The sequence below is a fragment of the Plectropomus leopardus genome, chromosome 2 (genome assembly GCF_026936395.1).
Source record: "Plectropomus leopardus strain MGB_pleo_1.0 chromosome 2, ASM2693639v1, whole genome shotgun sequence".
Classification (NCBI taxonomy): domain Eukaryota; kingdom Metazoa; phylum Chordata; class Actinopteri; order Perciformes; family Serranidae; genus Plectropomus; species Plectropomus leopardus.
Genome location: NC_142177.1, coordinates 37,141,799 through 37,163,726, shown reverse-complemented (window position 1 = coordinate 37,163,726; position 21,928 = coordinate 37,141,799). Strand labels below are relative to the sequence as shown.

Sequence of the window (21,928 nt, the reverse complement as noted above, 5' to 3'; positions counted from 1 at the left end):
GGATGTTTCTACAATTCTAGGAGATTTGTAGGATGTTAGGAGATTTCTCGCATTTTGTTTGTTTCTAGGATTTCAAAACGTTTTGCATATTTGAGGATGTTTCTAGGATTTTAGGACATTTCTATGATTTTAGAATGGTTCTAGGAGTTATGACCATCCTCGGATTTAAGGATGTTTCTATGATTTTAGGAGATTTCTCAAATTTAAGGACATTTCGAAAATTTTAGGGTGTTTGTAGTATTTTAGGGCATTTGTAGGAATTTAGGAGATTTCTCGTTTTTAGGACATTTCCTGGATTTTAGGACTTTTTTTGGATATTGTTTAGCTCGGACCTCTGACAGGTGGGTGGGAAAGCTGAGTATCACTGATGTACATTGTTCGCTTCTGCCTTCACATATAAATCACACAGACACATTAGAACTCATGAGTTCATTTTCTGAAGACAAATTTTTTATTAAGAAATAAAAAAAGTTTTACACCTTGTAAAACCTGTTCAAACACATATATTTTTTTTTCATTTTTTTTCACCTAGCTTACAGGTTGGCCATAGAAATAAAAAATTAAACCTTTCAAAGTCTTTTAAAAATGTTTTTTTTTCTTCACCAAGAATTAAAAAAACATTTTCCCATGTACATTCTCAAAAAAAGAAGGGCTGGCATACAGTATAATGCAGGAAAGACAGAGGCATTGTCATTGGAGACCATGATCAGTATGAGTCTGGTAACACAGAGGATGGGGAGGATGAGCGGGGCTACATTTCCCAGGGTGCTGAGATCACCGTCTTTTTAGGAAGAAAAGATGATTTTACAGCCTTTTGTGTCTTTGTTAGGATCTCGTCCTCACAGGTCAAAACTTGAATCAAAGCTAAAAATGCAATAAAACCCCAAAACAATTAGGTTTAATACGATATGCAACACAGGTTTGCTGCGTGAGGACGACAACTTTTTCAAACTTTAAACCATAAAATAAAGATGATCTTTGCATTTGGGAAATAGAGCCCCATTTATCTTCCTTTGCACAGAGTGACTTCAGTGATAAAAAAAGATTTTGTGTCACCTCTATGCAGCCCAAAAATCACATCTGTACGGTCTTAACGTTGCATCTTTTTCACAGAAACGAGACAATCAGATTCTGAATCCTGCAGATATGGTGGCGATTTTCATATGAACGCGATGGAGGCAACATGGGATTTAGAATCAGGTTATCTGTTCCTGTGCAGATGAAGTTTGGTTCTTCAGTTTTTTTTTGATAAAGCACTAAGGTTGCAGGGTTTGGCGAAGTGGAGTTAGATAGAAATGTCTGAATAAGCAGAATGTAGAAATTGCATACGAGGTTTAAAAAGAAAAGCCCACATTTGATATGGTGCAATCTGGTTTTTATTGGATTTACTGCCTCTGTTGCAGAGGGGCAGGCTTCCCAAAAGCAGCCGAGATTAGTCCAAGCAAACAAATTACAGTTACAAGCCTTACATTGTAGATCTGGGAGATATCGTTGATGTGTTGTTGGTTAGAAATGAGGAACTTTGGTGGTGCTTTTGGGACGCTGCCTGATTTTGAGCAACGGAGCAGATAGGCAGGTAGGAAGATGGTGGGCTTAGTGGCAGTGTTACTGTGTTTCATACCCCTCACAAACTCACAACTTAGCAGTCTGTCACAGAAATAAAAAAAAAAAACAAACAGCAATTCGCTAAGAAATTCAGTTTGATGTGACAAAATTTTAGTATCATTCTCAGTGCATTTCAAACCACGAGATCTTTGATGGAATAGTGGTTTAGTTTGGTTAAGCTCCACACTGCAAAGCATTTTGTGGCGGGTTTTTAATTTAATTGGACCCTGAAGATTCAAATTTTCTTCATTAAGAATTCACAGGCTGTCGTGTTACTTCAAAGGTTAGTACCACCTCTTGGGGAAAAAAAACAGCAAGAAAATATTCTACAAAGTATTGCACATAACAAATCGTAGTTTTTTTGTGTTTTTTTTGCTTGTTTTTTTTTTGTTTTTGATTGATAGTTGTACATGTTACTCCAATGACAGAGGTTCAAATACACTATATTTGGAATACAAAAGGCAAATGTGACAGACACACGATCAAAAAAAACAAAAAAACAAAGAAAACTGCTGAATTCAATAAAATACGGTCGGTAAAAATTAAAAAAAAAAAAAAAGTTCTTCTTTTTTTCACCCCTAAAAAATAAATCTTCAGAAACTTTTACATTCACCCGCAGGTGACTTTCACATTTCAACATTCGGCGGTAAAAACTTGTGCATCGCTAATGCTTCGATTCTCTTGCAAATTCATTATCTCTGAGAAAAAGATCGGTTAGCTTAGGTTAAGGTTTTACGTAGGCTAACTGAAGGGGAGTGTAAGAAGGCAGAGGGACTGGTACATACTGTTAATATACACAGAGAGGCAGAATAAACCAATAAATGACTGCATTAGTTATTATTTCTGGTTCACATTTACCCACCGAGAGAAGGATCTTTGCACAAGGGAGGAATTTCTGAGAGTTTTCAGAATATGGAGGCTCATAAATCTAAATATATATATATTTTTTAAATCAGTTTTTACATTTTGCAAAATTGAACGTAAGGTAGAATATTTAACAATCAATTTTTGTGCCATAAATAATTTTGTAAATATTGTATTTCCGATGCTGTTGTTCTTACTGGAAGGAGCTGACAGATCTCGTCTTTCAGCATTTTTTCTGTTTTTTTTAACCGCAGTGCAAAGATCCTTCAGGGGCAACTGAGAACCAGATCTGTACAAAAGTTTACGATTAAAACGAAGCTTTGTATCTGTATTAAAATGGGAAGGTCTGGAATGGGAGCTTAGCTGTACAAAGACGACTTATATAGGAAAAGTTTGTTACTGTATGAAAATAGATGTCTGCTGTGGATTTGGTTTCACAAATCCCTTTTAATGATATGAACTACTTTATTCTATTCGAAAAAAATTAAATAAAAATAAGCTTAGATGACGCACAAAATGAGGCCCTGGTCTGACCATCACTTGGTTGTGATGTCGTTGGTCAAATTCCTGCAACGCACGAGTGCTGGATATGAACATTTTGATCTATTTTATCTGAAGCACTTAAAGCTAAAAGCTTAAGAGTTTTGAAAGTATTAAGATTTTTTTTATTTTTACAATGAAAGCCAATAAGGACCCTGAATAAAAACATGGCAGTGTTTTTTTTTCTTTTGGCCTCATCATTTGATATGAAGTCCATAGTCCAAAAATAAGGTGCAATAATAACTCATTTGACTCGCTCTTTTTGGATAAAATGTGATTTTTTTTTCATCCTGTGTGGCAAAGAACTGATCCGATGGCCTTTCGAGCTGGACAAAAACATCAATTTCGATTGCTACCGTTTAAAACCGGCTCTCGGTCACCCACAGTTACAAGTCTGATATTTTTTGGACGCTGGGTTAATGCAGCTTTACAGTAGATAAAAGCACTACAGAGAAGGTCCTGAGTGGATGGTCCCTGGTGACACGTACACGTGGGATTGTTACACAGACATGTTAAAGTGAATGTGTGAACGTCAAACTTCTCAGATAGTCCGCTTTCAGTTGTTAATGGCTCACAACGACAAATTAACGGCCATTTAAAGACATTTTAATGAGCTGAAGTTAAGGCTCTAAATGCATTAGCATGTGTTAGGTGCAGGTTTCAGGGGTGTCTGACAGTCATTTTCTTAAATGTTTAACAGCCTTAAATAACTAGAGTGCATTTATTTTAGTTTTTGGTCTTAAATTTGATTCCAGGCAGCATTTTAAAGGAATACTTCACCTGTAAAATTATCATTTGTGTATGTTTAAAAAGGCAAACATTGTTCACAAATTTCAGTAAATGGGATCAACATTTAACATCAGCAAAATTATATCAAAATATCTATTTAGTGCAGTATAACCCGGCAGATTCCAAAATCTACCACCCAATCAACAGATTAAGATAATTTAAGATAAAGTTAAATTAGCAACTTGCAGATTTTAGCTTTTGTCTGGTGGCTGGCGCTAATTTCAAACCCTGACACCAGAACAAAAAGTCTCCTGCACGGCCAAGTAACATTGCATTGTGCATACAACTGAATAAAGGAGACTTCAACTCGACTACACCTTGTTTTTCTATGCTATGTACTTAATGCTGTTTATGCAATAATCATTTTTATGTGGTAGCCTCTATGTTCAAGACAAATTTCCCAAGAGACAAATAAAGTAATCTTGAATCATACTGCAGGAGTTTTTTTTAAATGGGTGTTTTGGTAGAGTATTGCTGTTGTTACATGTGGACCCCATTTACTTCAATTCATGAAGAATGTTCGACTTTTTTGGATTCTACGTTCATAGTGAAAGCACGCACAAAAAACAAAGTTTTCTTCACGAAATCAACTTAACACATGGTGAGTAACTGATGTACAAATGGTAATTTTACGAGTGAAATGTTCCTTTAAAATCTTAACATTTCAACATTTTGTTTTTGTATAATTGTTTGAATGTTGCAAATTATGTTTTATTTACTGACGCTGCACCACAAAACTCTTTCTACTAATCTAAAATGATGACAGACACCCACAAACTTGCAGAGAATTTCAGCTGCAAAGTGTACAAATCCTAAAACTTGCATCTTTTCATGCTTTTTTAAAGCCGTTGGGTTAAAAAATGAAGCTCTCCAGCTCTCATTTTGAATGAGGTGAAGCAACATGGTGACGGTGAAAAAAAAAAAAAAAAAACATGACCAAACTTCATTCACTGGCTCTGATTTGTCTGCAGCCAGCTGCCACATTTCACAGTGTCTGGAAAAGGAGTTTGACACTCAGACGAGTCGACAGTCTGACGCTGGCTGATTTGTTAGTTGCTTTGAGTCATTGAGTTGGTGACGTTGTTTAACCATTGGCTGCTGTGCCCCGTCTGGCTGAATCTATCCAAATTAAATACTGTCCCCTGGTATTTACAGAAGAGGAAAAAGCTATAAACCCTCGACGCCTACGAACTTACAGTTGAAGCCATTGTAGAATTCCCATTTTTAAAACTTACATTACTTGCTTAATGTTTGACCCGCTGGAGATAATATTTGGGAAAAAATTGCTTGATGCTAATTGTTGGCAGGACCAACGCCGCATAAATGAGCGATGAGGACTATTACTACAATGGCTGCTGCTGTAAATGTATGATTTGTATAATAGCTTAGTATTTTCACCCGATGAACAAAGTGTTCCTTCTTCTATGTAAAACTACAGCAATTATCATCAATAGTGAATATCAATAACATTATAGTCTTAATAATAATAAAAAAAATCTAAACATTGACAGAGGAAAAACTAATAATAATGTAACTTCCTCTGCAGGAAATAAAACAAATCCAATCCAAAATTGTAAGCCAAGAGTGCCTAGTGCAGTCACTAATGTACTGTAAACTGGTCTAGGACAGAGAAAGATAGATAGAGAGATAGATATAGATAGACTGATTAGCTACTACTGTACAGTACGCCACAGACAACACACTCAAGGGTTCAACCTCCACACTTCAAATCCTTTCAGATACCTCTCTCTTTGTGCAGGAGCGGGTTTCCCCGACACGATTCAGTGCTAGTTTTCTCTTTGACCCATAGTTTACGGCTATGGAAGATGGGGATATTTGTGCTAAGGTGCATTTAAGAAGCAGGATCCTGGTTTGGAAAAGGGTCGCCGGCTGTCATGGCTGTGTCAATTTAGCAAATTTTTCTTCTAAGCTGCACCAGGCTGTGTTGTGTGTTAGACCATGTATGTAACCTTTTGGAGTTTTTTTCCTCGTGACAGCCACATTTTGTAATTTAGGTTGTTTAATTTGTCAAATTCTCATAAAACAAAAGCTCGCCTCGTGCAGCTGAAATTACAAAATGTTTCTTCTCAGAAGTTCTGATTACCGAAGGGGGACAAACAACTTTACACAGGGTTCCCACACATTTTTAACCAATGAGTTTTCACAGCTTTTCTGTGACTTTTCCGTGTTATTTTACTTTGAGTAGTTTACAAAGGGCAGACCTATAAACGTGCACCTCCGAGGCATTTGTGAATAAGAACTGTCTGCTATATTAACTCGCATTTAAACATTCCCAGCAAAATGTCACGCCTGCACCTCGTTTTGTGTGACTGAAAACTGAAAATCAATGGTAATGCAGTGCAGCACTAGATTTTAAATATAACGTATTTGCATAATGTTAATGACACGTTTTGGGAATTTTATGAATGTAATTTAAACAATTGTCAAAACAGCATTTATTTAAAACATTTCCAAACATTCTCTTAATTCCAAGCCATTTCCAGGCCTGGAAAACAGTTTTTCTAATTCCATAACTTTTCCAGGAATTTCATAACCGTGGGAACCCTGTTTAAAGCCGTCTTATTTCAAATTTTTTGATTAATAATGTACCTTTGGTGCCTCGATTTTCTACCTCATCTCAACTCGGCCGCATCTGAACAGTGGAACCGAATAAGCGAAAGTCGAACCCTATGGCACGTCCTCAGATTAACGGCACCCTGTTCATTGTGTCCCAGAAATAAAACTATAATATCTTGAAAGAACAGCCCAAAAACTGCTCTTCTGTGATCAAACCTTTTTCACATTGTGGCTACAAAACGCTGTTTGATTCCAAGACTCGATAACCACTTTCTTCCATTTTTAGAACAATGGCTGGTTTTCTGCAAAAGCTGGAACGAACATGAACGTACCAGCGTGTGACCAGACGCTGGTGCGAATCTGCCACTCTGCCTTTAAACAAGACAACAGTGGGACATCACATGGATATTATAAAGAGGAATACAAAGGACCAGCACCAGTAATTGTGAGTAATTCAGAAAAAGATTTGAAATGTGATTGCTACCCTATGGAGAAAACCCACCAAGAGCAAACTACTTCCAAAGTATTCCAACAAGATTTGAAACGGGAACTCCTTTTTTTTTTTTTCCTTAAAACCCTTATCAGTCCACCAGACAGACAGATAGACAGATAGACAGAAAACTAGCTAGCTTTAGAAGCATCTTAGAGGACAGGACAGGAGAGGAGAGGAGAGCGATCTCATGGAGAGCCTCCGCCTCCGTCCTTTTACATCATGGTCTCTACGATGGTGTGGGTGGGGGCCTTCATCAGCAGGCCCTTGTTCCCGTTGGGGTCCAGCGGGTAGGTGAGCTCCTTGAGGCCACGGTGGTCTGCGGGGCGGGAGCTGGCCCCGCCGCGAACCGGGGCTGCCACCGCCTTAATCCTCTGCAGGAGGGAAGGAGGGATGGATTAGAAAAGTGCGAGAGAAGGTAAGTGAAAGAGAGGAGCTTTCTTTTTCATTACTATATAACAGCTTTTTAAAATATATATTATTTAAAGATATAATGAAATCAGAACAGGATTAGACCTGTTATTTCAATATAACTAAGGGACTGTTCATTATTTATGAAACAGGAGGGGGACGTGCAAAAAGGGGGAGGCACGTCAAATTATTTTTGAAGCACTGGGCAGGGACTGATGTTTTTATTTTGGCTTTAGGGGAGGGGCATACAACTTTAAACACTGACAGTGAAATAAATACAAAATTCTGCCATTTATATAAAACATGTCTTCGAGGCATTCGAAATGTGGGCCAGTTTGTTTCTTTTGGCAATTTTTACTTTAAACATTTTGGCTTTTTGTTTTTCTTTAAAAATGTTGGTGATTCTTAAAGAAAAGCAATTAATGATTTATTTTTCATAAAACAGTGTTTGCATTCTTTTCCCCCTTTAAACATTTTTGAAGATTTTTTAATAAAGCAGAAATGTTTGTGATTTTTAAAGAAAACGTGCCTTCCAATCCTGCAGGCCTGCAAATTCCAAACTTTCAGGTTATATTTAGTTTTCCTAAACTTTTAACATGCTTGGAAATTTCTATTTGCTGGTTTTCAGGTTTTTCAGGGCTGTATAAACCCTGTTTAAAACCAAACTATTTGACGGCTCTATAACTACCAGAAGGCTCCTCCACTCACCTCAATGAGCGGCCCATCAGATCGAATGATCTTGATGACGACCACCATGGGGATGCAGATCATGGAGGTCAAGGCCAGAGTCCAACCTATTCCGACGGCCCAGTCAGGATACTCGTAGACCTTGTTGTACGTCAATGGCTTGTATTTGACCAAGGAGAAGATAAAGCAGCCCTGGAGGGGAAGAACACGTTTGAATACAAAAATTTAAAGGGATATTTTCAAGTTTTAAACATTTTTTGTATCCGGTCATTCAGATTAATCAAAAACTTAAAATAAATAACTTTATTAAATTTTAAATATACTACATAGCATTTCAACTAAAATGATACATTCAAAATGGGGACATGTGTCTTTAAGACATAACATTGTGGTGACACCAGTACAAGTTTTAGGAAGCAGAAGAATTGTGATAAAAGTGGGAAGAGGAAGTCAAACTCTTGTCTCAGCTCATCATCTGCGCTCTGAGCTTCACTGATGACTTTAGTTTACTGTTAATTACAATGAAAGCGGGCTCTCACCATGCACAGTACAGGAGTGATAATAGTCCAGCTCCATTTCATCCAAGGATTTGGTCTGTAGCCAAGCATGTCCTCAAGTGCATCGTAGAAATTATCAACACCTGTGAGGAGGGTCAAATTCCAAGTTAACAAAAATGCACCAGGACGTCTTATTTCACAGCAATAAAAAAGGAAAGGGAAGATTATTTGTGCAGAGCATTTCAAGCACAGAAGCAATTTAGTGCTTTACATAAAATGAAATAATAATGAGGGATTTTTTTTTTAAATGAAGAAAAAGTAGACAGTCAAGACCCTTTTAATGATAAACTCTTGCTTCAGAAGATTTATTTTATACTGGAAAAAGTTCCAAAATGGCCCTAACCTGTAATTGTCTCAACAACATAAAACAAATGTCAATATCTTTTGGCCAGTGCAGTTACCAGAAAATAAAGTTGGAACTGTAAGTTTCTGCAAACTGCAAATGTATTAAATTTGGACATTTCATGCATATAATATAAACGTGGAGGTGGAGCTGATGGTGGATGATGTGACACCTCGAACACACGCCTAACAAGCTGCAGACCACTGTTAAAGACCAATAAACAACAAAACCTGTTGTTTTTTGTGACCTGCAGCTGTGATTCAAACAGGGATAATGCCACTAAAAACAGCTGTTTTTCACAAAGTTGCTTTATAAAGTGATAAAGCGGCTGCTTTTTACTGAGACACTGCTGGCCAGATTGAGCAACCAAAACCAGGTGCTTTAAGCCAAAACATAACATAACAAAGTGTTTTTTGTGCATAAACCTAACCACAGAAAATCTGCCTCATATTAATGAACAGATCTGATGTATTCGTAGTTTGCAGTAACATACAATGACAACATTTTCTTCTGGCAACTCTGCTTTTGCAGGACCACAATTATCTGCATCTCATGTTCCATTTAAACTACTAAGATGTAAAAATGTATATTTGTTATTGTATCCTACAACAAATCGCATATTTGCAGTTGCATTTTCAGCAATAAGCATGTGGTAAGACATATACTTCTTCTAAATGGACTTTGCTGTGAGACAGTTATCACGGTGGATGCTCTTTTATAGAGAGACATCACATTCATGCACAGACACTACAGGAAAAAACATTAGAAGCATTAATATCCTGCACACTGAAGTCAGCCAGTAAGTATGCATCCCACAGGCTTACAAAGTTTTCTTATAGTTTGAAGGATGATACTCACCATAAACCCAGGCAACAGCTATACATTCAAAGAATGCCACCCACAGAAGGCACACACCGCTAGCTGCATAGTAATCGAACAGCTGGAAAACATACATGCCACCCTGCAAACAGACAAAAAGACAAACAATCAGGTTTTAAAATCAGTTTTTTTTATTCAGCTACATATAAGACAATATTTTTTTCCCATAGAAAAACCTGTGCACCTCCAGTACTTATTCTGCCTCTCAGTGAATGCACTCAATAAACGGCAAGAGCTTGTACACTAAATTCGTAACTCTTAGAACAGTTACATTCGGCCAAATCTGGCCAGTGGTAGGATGCCCGGTGGTCCCCAAACCATTTTCTAATTTGAAATAAAAATAAATTGATTCACTGGGAATTGGTTTTGTACTTTTAGTATTCATAAGATACCAGAGTGCATTAAACAGCATCGAAATAGAGCTTGCTTATTAAAAAGTACCAGTGGAGGATCCCTGCAGCCCCCAACAGAAGTCCTGGCTAAGCCCCTAATTTCTAAAAGTGCGAGAAGCATTATGAAATCATAGAAATCTCCTAAAATCCTAGAAAAAAACTTAAATCCTAAAAATGTCCTAAAATCCTAAGAATGTCCTGATACCTTGGAAATGTCCTAAAATCCTAGAAATGTCCTAAAATCCTAGAAATGTTCTAAAATCCAACAAATGTCCTAAAATCCAAGAAATTTCTGAAAATCCTAGAACTGTCCTGGAGTCATAGATACATCCAAAAATTCTAGAAAAGTCCTGAAATTCAAGCAACATGTTAAAATCTTAAAAAACTTGCTAGAATCCTGAAAATGTTCTAAAATCCTAGAAATGTTCTAAAATCTTAGTAACGTCCTAAAGTCCAAGGAGCATACTGCAACTGGCGCCCCGCCTCCTGTCATTTCACGAATGTGGCCCCCAGTCACAGCAAGTTAAGTACCCCTGCGTTAGGGGATCATAAACAACGATCATTAAAAGATTTATTAAGGAGACTGAACATAAAATGTGAGTAACCGTCGACACGTGAGACTGCTCCTGTGTCCGAGTGTGTGCGCGCAGCCCTGTGTGTGCTCACGTGTGTGTGTGTGTCCAGTGTGAAAACTGTTTTAACAATCATGGGAATCCTAAACTTGAACCAGGCCACCGCAGCCATAAAAAGATGTTGTCATGGGAACGGCAGAGGAGGAGAAAGAGCGAGCAGAAAATAGAATGACGGTGAGAAGGTTGAGTGTGTGAGAGGAAGGAGAGGAAGAGGAGGGACGAAGAAAAGAGTGATGATAACGGGTGAAAGTATGGTCATCTTTGAGACAGTGGGTGAGATTAAAGCTGTAGCTGATGACTTTTATGAAAGTTTTGCCATATTTGGGGATAATTTGGGGATGAGCAGGAGTACTCAAGTACTCATTTGGACGTTAGTATCATTCTGCATATAGCGTACTCGTTAACACCCCTTCCACATGTGAACATTACTTTTATAACTTTAATTTATTATTCAAAATGAGTAAAGTGTGTTTTATTGTGCTGCGTGTAGAGCCGGGATACTCATCTGTAAAGTGACAGGAGGTCAGGGGAAAGGCTGTTCCTGTAAATGTTCCAGCCTCCAACTGAAACTCTGAGTTCCCACAAAGGAAACACACCGAATAAGCGTGTGTGTGTGTGTGTGTGTGTGTGTGTGTGTGTGTGTGTGTGGCACTATCTGACACTGACACACCGTGAGGACAGAAACTGAGGTCTCGGCAGGGACGTAGCACCAGGCATAGCAAGCGAACACGCCGTCTTGTTATTTTGACTCGACCAGCAGACTTCAGTACAGGCCGGTTGGCTTTTGAATCAGGTGGAATCACGTTCTAAAAACTTTCACCAGCGATTTGAGTGAGACTGTCAGCCGGATCGAGTCGAGCTCAGACCGGCTGGTTCACACCGCCGTAACTTTTCTCTGCCGCATTCTAAAACGGTCTTCGGTCTGAACTGAGCTTTATTATACTCTGACTAAAGGTCAAAATGTCAAACTGAGGAGTGAGGAGGCTCAATAGACCATTCTCACAGCTGACCGTGCCATGCTATGACTCGTAATGAAAAGCTCAGGCGTGACAAATGATTTGGTTCCATTGTGTGTGGGAGTCCTGCTAAGCCACAGAGAGCCAGCATTCACACCACCGGAGCCCTGGGACATTATGACAGTTACAATTGTATGTGGAGAGTCAAAATGTCTGCACTGAGAAGGGTCTGTTGGTGCAGGGCAAGTGTTACGGGGGATGATACATCATAATGCCCGTATAATTGACTCTTGACAAAGAGATTCAAGATTTTTTTCTGGTTAAATAAAGGTCAAAAAACAAATAAATAATTCAAGGGGGAAGAAATGTCAAATTTTCAAGTTAGAAAAATGTCGAAAAAGAGAAAAGCAGCCATTTTACACAGAAATGACAACATAGGGTCGCTACAAAGTCCCTTCTGTACACCACCTTTGAATTTTTACACAGAACCAAACAACATCATGCTGCTCCTGTGTGTGATTATAAATAGTGTGCCAGCGTCGTGGAAACAAAAAAAGGCGTGACGGGTGAAAGGTTTAACAAAACAACTACGGCCTCTAACATGACATATAACATTTGCGTCTGCAAACAATAACAATGGTATAAGGCGGCAATAACTATCATTTAACGTCTCTGTTATATGGCAGCTAATTTCGTCCTCTGCTCAGAGAGCGAGGAGATCCAGAATCTTATTCTTTTGTTGGATTTTTGGAGATTTATGTCTCCTGTTCTTCTTGAGTTAGACGCTACACTGCTGCCAACTGTCTTTTAAATCGCCCTCTGGTGTCTGGCTGCAGTATACGAGACACAGGCCGAACTAAAAACTCACAGTGCACGTCAAAAAATTTTTTTTTACCAAAGATGGCTTCTGTCACTGACGGTAGGTCTTATCACCCTGATGTTTGTTCAAGTGTTTGTTTTTCTGATAAGTTTGGTTTTAATGGGTTATTTAGTTCGGCAAAAGGGGGATTTTCCACCATGATTTGCAGCTTTGTGAGCCAATCTGTACGCTCGCGTTCAAAGGTGCTGCTCGCATTTGGTTGGATGGGTGATTTGGCGGAAACTACTACATAGACTCCAAATGATATCACCGATGCAAGACGGCAGCTCAGTTAAACATAGCGAAGGTAAAAGTAGTGACGCATTGTCCATCTTTATATACAGTCTCTGGTCATGTCCTCCCTAAACCCCAATTCTCCGACTGTACCTTTAATACAGAAGGGCGAAGCAACATAATGGTGCAATATTTCTGCCTTGAACAGGCAGTGTGAAACGGGCTAAAATTGGTGATGCAAAGAGGAAAAAACTATGAAAAACAAACATCAGAAGAAAAGAGAAAACAAGGCGGAAAATTTATAGAAAAAGAGAAGAAGCGAATGACAGAACATGAAGGAAAGGACGAAGATGTGATGAGAAACAACGGAAAGAGACAGAAATAGGAGAGACGAAGTAGGAAAAGAGAAAGATTCAGAAAAGCTAAGTCAGGTCTACTGTATCTATTAATACCAGAGGAGGGAAGGGAAGTTCTCATGACTTGACAGTATAAATAGCCTGCTGTCATCTCCCCTGGGACCAGCACTAATAGCTGTTGTTCCTGGTGTATTGAGCTGTGGGCTCAAGCCAGCGGTCAGCGGTTAAAGTTCATATATGCAATTATCAATACAGGCTTTGTTTATACTGGATAGATTTTAATAGTCTATCCAAATGCTGCCCTAAACTCAACAATGAAAAAGGACAAGTGCCGTTTTTTGAGGTCAATTGTATAATAGCAGTGAAACCGTCTGGGCTGATTACTGTTTGAAGTTTACACCATTTCTATGTTTTGGTCACGATTAATGTTGCTCATCTTTTTTCAGTTTTTGCTTTTGTGGTGTTGTTACCTTGGTAACCATGGTGAGTCCAAGCAGGTAGCTTATGCAGCAGATGATAGCGATGAAGATCTCTCTGCGGTAACCCTTCCGTAGGAAGGACGGATACAGATCCACCAGTGATGTGATCTGCCCTTCCACCTCCACAAACTGCAGCAGGACACACAGACACAGCGGTGTTAAAACAAAACAAAAAAACACTCCACCATCCAGTCAAGCTGCAGTTTACATCCATGTCTGTAATTTATATGAAGTCACGACAGTAAGACAATGCTTCAAATATGGATATCACTGCAAATAAACTACAATTTTTAATAATAATAATAATGATAATAACAATAATTATTTTTATTATCATCTTTAACTCGGCAGCACAGAAAATCTTTAGAATTAGCACAATCACAAGGTGGACTTTATAATATTATAGTCAAGATGAATTTTGACCTTTTGGAAATAAAATGTCATTACTTTATCTTTTTATTCTACAAAGTATTTGACATTTGTGTGAAATATATATATCCTTTATTTAACCAGGTAAAAGACTCATTGAGATTTAAAATTTCTTTTCCAAGAGTGACCTGGCCAAGAGGGCAGCCTAATACAAGAAAAATATTACTAATTAGCATATGAGCTCTTGAGTTATGCTAATGGATAAACCTGCTAAAAATAGGCTATAGGCTCCTTTCCCATTGCCAGTAGCACAGAGCCATGTACATGGCTGTGCAGCAGACTGGTATGCCTATCTGTGTGTGGGGATTTCATTCGTTTTTTTGTTACTGGTGTGTCACATTGACATCACGGACCGGCCTAAACACAGATTAGATTAGCGAACAGCAGAAAGCTACATGGATGCCACTGAAAATGTAACATGGGTAAATTCTTTATATTCGTTATATCTCTTTCTTTCTTTTTTGCAGTGGTACTTTCTGGCGGTCTGTCATTGCATCCTGCAAGCAAATGGGCTTAAATTAGTGCTTCCACCTGGGTGTCGTATTGTCATCACTGCTGGAGCCGATAAATACTTGTGACTACTGCAGAGTCATTTTATCCAGGAGTGAATGTAGATTGAAACCTTTCCCATTAAATAAAAAAGGCAGATGTTTTTTTTTGTGAATTGTGAAAGGGGCTAAAGTAAAAAGACCCTGAAATATAATTCCTTTAAAATGGAAACAAATATTTTTTGGACTTTGGTTTACTGAAAAAAAAAAGTCAAATTCACAGAAACAACACATTCCCCAAAATAAAATATGCTGCAGGAGGCTTTTCAAACACTCTGAAAGCTTGTGCACGGTCCTCTACTGTAGGCCTGTGAGACAGCCATTGATGAGTGTTATGAACCACTTCCTTAGCATGTAGACTCCGGCAGCTCTACCAGCTGTACACGTGTGAAAGTTTCTGCTAACCTGACTGTCGAGGCCAAGCAGCAGCAGCATAATGAAGAAGAGGATTGCCCAGAGTGTAGGAAAAGGCATCATGGTTACAGCCTTGGGGTAGGCAATGAACGCCAGGCCTGGACCTGCAGAGGAGGGGGTGGGGGTGAGAGCAGACAAAGAGGGGTGGGGGGGAGGCAACATTAGTATCACGTTAAGCTCATCTGATCTGCCTCCCTGTGGGATGAAAAAACCCCCAACAACGGAGATGCAAAACCAGATATGAATGCATGATCAAACCTGGGCTACAATACTGCGAGCAGATGTTTGTGTGTGTTATGCGTTTGTATTTAGCTAGGCTTATTTAAAAAATGTTGATATCTAACACGTCTTTACTTACCTGTTAGTTCCTTCAATGTAAACATTTATTATGACACATCATTAATTTTATGCACTTAATACACAGCATCATTTCGTACTATTTGCAATACAATACAAATAACAACATAATATAAGTAAAACTTTCTTTCCATAGCAAGGAAAACAAAACAATAATACGAAACATTTAGAGTACAACATGTAATGTGAATGACTGGGCTTTGTGTCAGTGCATCTCTGTGGAAGTAAATCATGAAAAGAAATCATGAAATATACTAGAAATGGATGTGTGTACAGCAAGTTCAAGATCCTTACTATAGTATATGTGTTGTGTGAAGTTTAAGGGATGGTTTGGTTCTTTTAAGGTGAGGTTGTGTAATGTACTTTTGCAAGGTTGATTTATTACCTACAGTAGGTGGCTGTGTTTGGAGAAGCAGGCAGGAGAGAAGCTAAGTGATGTACTGCTGTGGACGGGGGCTGCAGCAAAATGTATTTAGCCACTTGAATGAAGAAATCAATAACATTTTAGGGCAGGAATACTCAACTTGCTTTGCATGGGGGCAAAATGACAGTGAGGCCAGGGGCCAGTCACAACCGAACCCCCTATGTTTCTAAGATTTTAAGACATTTCTAGGATTGTAGGTTGCCTCTAGATTTTAGGACATTTCTGGCATTTTTTAGACAGTCCTCAGACATTTCTAGGATTTTAGTACATTTCTAGAATTTTAGGACGTTTCTATATGTATGTGGGACATTTCTTTCTTGGCTAGGACCTCTGTTGGGGAATGTGGGGATCCTCCACTGGCACTGTTATGATGAACAAGCTCTATTGTGGTGCTTTTTTTATGCACTCTGGCACCTTATATATAAAACTAAAACTACAAAAAAATTCCCAACCGTGAGTCACTTCATTTTTATTGTGAATTAGAAAATGGCTGAGGGGGGCAGATTTGGGCCCCAGGCATTAACGTGAAAAACACCTATTTCCACTGCCTTTGCTGCTCTCCCAGTCCACAGCAGTACATTGCTTAGCTTTGGTGCTGGCACTCCTGCCTGCTTCTCCAAACCGCAGACATATCGACTGACATTTACTGTATGTAACACACTGACCATGGATAAGTACCTCACACAACCCCACTTCTAAAGATCCAAACTATCCCTTTAAGTTAACAATATCTAAATAAGTTGTATCTAAAATAATTTAGTTTTTATGAATGTCGACACCATTTTGCATCTCTGACTGAATTCAGCATGATCCGCTGTATGAGGAATGCAAAATGGTTGTAGCAAAACAGCAGCAGATGCAAACAAGGATGTCAAATAAAAAGCTTTTTTTCCCCACTAATTTGACGTTGATGCTACATTGGGAACAGTAAAAACAGAAGTTAAGAAAACAATGAAGCAGCAAAACAGCATTGCAGCTAATAGCAAGATACATGAGTATGTTCATTTTTTTTGTTGCAAATTATGACAAGGCATCCAACCAAACACCGCGTTGACTCAAAGAAAAAAGTACCAACTTCCATTCTCTTGAGAGGGGAAATAATAGCAGAACGTTAATCAAGTAACTCATGAAATATGATCCACTTAAAACTGCATGATAAGTCATTACTTGACTATGCAAAACATACTATCTTATAAAACCTAAGATTTAATATCTTTTCAATACAGTCTTGGGTCAAACGAAGCTGTAGCATATGTGCCTATGTTGCACAGTGAAAACCACACATTGTTCTCTGAGTAGTCAGTGAGAATTATTCTGGAAACATTCATTCGTCTGTCAGGTACATCAGAACCAAGCAGTTGCATTTAAGGCAGACTTACTTGTGATGTTCCCAAACTTTCAATAACTCAAGGGACTGGTGTTGGAAATCAGGTTCAGCTATGTGTACAGTACATCTACTGCAGCTGTCAATGTTTCTCTGTACTCGTCTCTTACAAATAAACTAACCATTCTTAAGCTAATAGCACATGGGCACAATTTTCCAGGCTGGAGAATTACCTCTTCATTAGCGACTGAGCTCAATGTTGCTCTCTGTAGCTCCTCTTACATACACTCAACCCACTCGCCAAACACAACGCTGATATTGGATAATTCTGCAAAAAATAATTTAGGCACTGACTGTATACTGGAGTCTACAGAATTGTCCAATATTCGTATCGACTGGGCTGGCAGCATGGACTGCGCTAAGCTAAATTTGCTTTTTTTGAAGTGGATGAAGTTGGGGCAGCAGATGAAGCCTTGGTTTCACAAAAACAGTTGACACTAACAACATCATTGTTCTGTAATCAAGAAAAACGACAGATTTCAGGTTATGTCTTATTTAATGCCAAACAAGATGAATGAGGCATGTAACAGAAGCCTGTAAAAACCCAGAAAAGAGGAGATTCAAACTAACTAAAGGTTAACAGATTTTTGTAAGACTTAGTCAACAGCCATCTTTAGGGCCCAAGGTTGAGATTGGAAAAACAACCATTAATGAAATCCTTGTGTGTTTCTATCAGAAAATCAGGCATAACTTCCATCTTAAACTGGGTTAACGTCTCCTCACAAAAACTAAAGTTGCATAAGAGTAACTGCACATTATCATAAGGTATCACTATATACTGAAAGAGATAAGTTTTGGGTCTATATTGGAACTTATGGTTTCATGAAAGCTTTTCAAAAACCAACTCAGTGTCATGTGATCAGAAATTCATATTTTGGATGCACCAGTTTATTGGCTAAATATCAGTGTCGGCAGATAATCGCCTTGTCCATCTGCCTATTGGCAAACAAAACAGATGACTGAGTCGGGAGATCGGATTACTTTCTGCAATGTAATTAATTAGTTATTTCATAGCTGTGGGTTCTAACATACATTACAAAAAGATGAAGTTGCCAGTCCTAGAAAAAAATACATATTTTTGTCAAAACAACTAATAATGCCAATGTGTCGCTCAAAGACTCCCTGGTGGAAGAGATCTCGTATCTCAATGGGACCTTCCTAAGTAGAAACAACAGCAATAGTGAAGTCAGACTGTCACATGAAGGTAGAAGAGGAACACCTTAAAACCAAAACTCAGCATGCTGAAGCCTGCACACTGGCACAAGATGCACTGTACATTAACGCAAAGCTAGCTCTAAGCCTAAACGTTGCCCCCTAATGTCTCTAACTCTCGCTCTTCAAAAACTAAATCATTTTCCAACATCTCTTGCTTAGTCCTAATCCATCCAATTTGCAAGACCGATCAAATAGGTTCATATTTTCTAACATTCTGCTTTTGTCAAGTAGTGTTTGATTGCGGAAACTTCCATATTCCGATGCCGTCATTTTTGATTAATCAAGGAAACCCATTGAATACCAAGTTGCCATTGAATTCGAAAAATAAACATATTGGCGAATTCTCTTTTGGGATACGTTGCTGTTTTTCTTTGTATTTACTGTTGTTTTATTTGTTAACCAGGAAGCAGCGCCCACCATCACTGCCGCCTTTACAGAACCCTCGTACCTGACTCTGCCACATCAGCAATGTCCACCCCTTGCTCTTGTGCCATGAAGCCCAGGACGGAAAATATTGCGAAGCCAGACACAAAACTGGTACCACTGTTGAGGGCTCCCAGCAGCAAACAGTCCCTATGTCACACATATGTCATGAGGAGGATTTGTTAATGAACACACAAGGATCCCTTCACTCCCCTCTCTCCCCTACCGCTAACCCCCTCACTGAAAACTGATGCCTCACCTGTAGCAGTTGTATTTGTACTTGTTGTAGCTCCCCAAGGACGTCATGGCGCCCAAACAGATGGCATAGGAGAAGAAGATCTGGGTGCCGGCGTCAATCCACACCTGTCAAGTGAGGGGAGAAAGTGGGGACAGAAAGGCTGAGGCCTGCTGATGAGGGGAGGCAAATTGGCGTGAGTCGTGCGGAGAAGCTAAGGGAGGACTTTAAGTCTTCGGTGACACTAATATAGACAAGGGAAGTCAGACTCTGGAGAAAACGTAGTATAATATTTCTGTTGTGACTAAATTATGCCTGATTTTAGTGAATGTTCTCCCTCGCAAAGTGACATAATTTATTGTATCGTGAATTGTTTGATTAGGATTATTAATTGCCACTGTTTACAATTGAGTTTCAGATTCTTTGGGCCTTATCTAAACCCACTATGGTACCATGTTCCCTCAAGGTAACACACCCATTTTTGGCTGTTTATACTCACACAATACATCTTCAACTATTTACAATACTTAAAAAAAACGAGCCAGCCCTAAAGAAACCAATAGCACTGTTTATATTGTAACATGACTTTCTGGAGGCCATTTTGAGTCCCTTTTTCAGGGTCTGTCTTTTTCTGGAGAAGATTTGATTCACAATTGAAGCAACACCATATGTTAATAGAAACCTACCTTGACATTTTATTTTAATTCTTGAATTTTCTTTTTATTTTGTCTATTTTATAACCAAAAAAACCTCAAACATTAAAACCTTTTTTTCTTTCTTTTTTTTTTTACCAACTGGCAAAACTATGAGTACCACAGAGGGTTAAACTCAGTGCAAAGCTGTCATTGCTAGTTTCAGACTGTAGGGTTTGTCAGCTTCACAGCCAGCACACATGTTAAGTTAATGATTGCATCATTAACAAACAAATCCCGGTCTCGAGACCATTGCACAGTATTTTCCTGCTTTTCAAGGACGCGTTAGTCAGACAGTAAGATGTGCCTGCATAGGCGGATTCACTACACTCTGCTTGTTATGCGCACACGGGTCATGGATGAGTTGCAGATATGTGAGATAAACCATTAATAAGAAATAATTGATACATTCTCCAAAAAGCGAACATAGCAGAGATAAGTGCAGAGCTGCAGAGCTGCTGTTGAACTAATTTATGCATGGAGCAGAGTAATAACATTGATCATTTCAGAAGCTAAAAGTTTAGTTCTGCTGCCCATGTCAAGTTTAAAACTACAGATTTTAGTTGTAGCACTGTTGCTAAAATGTCCTCGTCTCAGCAGAAAACTAGTCTTCATAGGTTGAATTTGCCCAAAACACATCTTTGATTAATTAAGGGACTAAATACAACCCCTTTGTCCCTTGCACCCAGATTATGCACCGTTTATCTAATAAAAGTGGAGCTGGACACACCCTAAATGGACTTGTGCCATGCATTTAAGACCAAGTGCTCATAGATGTCTGACCCGACACAGCGACTACTTCTCACTCAGGCAGCACAGGGGCACCTACCTCTGGGTCCTTCAGACGAGCGAGGTCAGGGTACAGGTAGAACTTGATGCCAGCAGAAGCACCCGGCAGCGTCACACCACGAATCAACAGCACGATGAGCATGACAAACGGGAACGTGGCTGTGATGTAGACCACCTAAGAAGAGATACAGAAAAGCAAGGTCAAGCATTTTGGAAATACTCCAATCTGTATGATTGTAATGGTGAAGTCTATTTGATTTTTTTAGCTGGAGTTTAAAAAATGATTTTCCTTGGCCATGACATGGATGCTAATGTTTTATTTGGTCCACTAAATAACATCTCCGTTGTCCTTAGAGGGAATTATGTTTGATAAATGTGTAAACTCTGGATGTAATTTTTGGATTAGGCCATGAACAGACCACAGGCTGTCCCTAAATCAATAGCAGTGTATCAGTATCTGCTGTTTGGAAAGCAGCGACCACACTTGGCCTTGTAGGAGAGACTTTATTACCAGAGTTACAACTTGGAGCAACCAGAGAGCATAAATCAGACCAGAGCGATCAATAAATAGTGTTGAGGCTATAAAAAGAGCAGTCTTGGATTGATTGAGCTCCCTCTGGTCTCGGGTGAGTTGTTGTTGTTGTTGTTGTTGTTGCAGCAATTGAACAAGCTCTGACATGTTCCCTTGATGCATTCATCCAAGGCTACATCCATAAACCAATACTGTACAAAAAGATAGCTGCTGCAGAATTTCCCTCCATAGACTTTTTGTCTTGTTAAGCTGTTAAACAGAGAGTTATGATGTGATACAGAATTGTAATCCTCAAATCATCAGCCAATTACTGGAAGCAACGTGCTCCCCTGTCCTTTTCTCATTGGATCGAAGATGTTGTGCAGAAAAAAATCAAATACACACTTTATTAAGATATGGAGAAAAAAATGCTAAAAGAATCCCTCAATAAAGAATAGGCTGGTACCTATAACAGTTGCATTACAGCAGAGAGCTGTTTTTTTGTTCATTATTTTTATTCAATTTTTTTTTTTTATGGCCAAAATATTAAAGTAACATTTGCAAACTAAAAACACTAAAATATTTACATCCAGGACTGAGCCTACTCTGTGAATCACCATGGTTACAGTGCCTAACCAAAGCTATTGTCCTCCTGGCAACTTGAGAACGAACAGCATTCACCAGTCATTCAGAGCAGCCACGCCCTTATTTATGCATGACTTTAATCCTTAATAACATTTAACCAAAGGAGTTATGTAAAGCTTATCCCTCTGCACAGGTGACATAAATGGGGAAATTAGCTTTAGAGACTAAAACAGTTTCTTGTAGCAGTCTGTGAAGATGTTTATTTCTGCTGT

General features: G+C 38.8%; 1 protein-coding gene across 1 annotated transcript in view; it reads right to left on the bottom strand.

Annotated features, from left to right (window-relative positions):
- Window positions 1–428: 428 nt before the first annotated feature.
- Window positions 429–21,928, bottom strand: part of LOC121960466 (sodium- and chloride-dependent taurine transporter-like) — a 43,961-nt gene continuing 22,461 nt past the window's right edge. The window contains exons 7-15 of the mRNA XM_042510174.2: window positions 20,601–20,735; window positions 19,104–19,207; window positions 18,870–18,994; window positions 15,033–15,145; window positions 13,642–13,779; window positions 9,722–9,824; window positions 8,503–8,603; window positions 7,985–8,155; window positions 429–7,239 (exon numbers count right to left, since the gene is read on the bottom strand). Of these exons, the coding sequence (XP_042366108.1) occupies window positions 7,081–7,239; window positions 7,985–8,155; window positions 8,503–8,603; window positions 9,722–9,824; window positions 13,642–13,779; window positions 15,033–15,145; window positions 18,870–18,994; window positions 19,104–19,207; window positions 20,601–20,735 (1,149 nt within the window). The 3' untranslated portion in view covers window positions 429–7,080. The remainder of the gene's footprint in view (window positions 7,240–7,984; window positions 8,156–8,502; window positions 8,604–9,721; window positions 9,825–13,641; window positions 13,780–15,032; window positions 15,146–18,869; window positions 18,995–19,103; window positions 19,208–20,600; window positions 20,736–21,928) is intronic.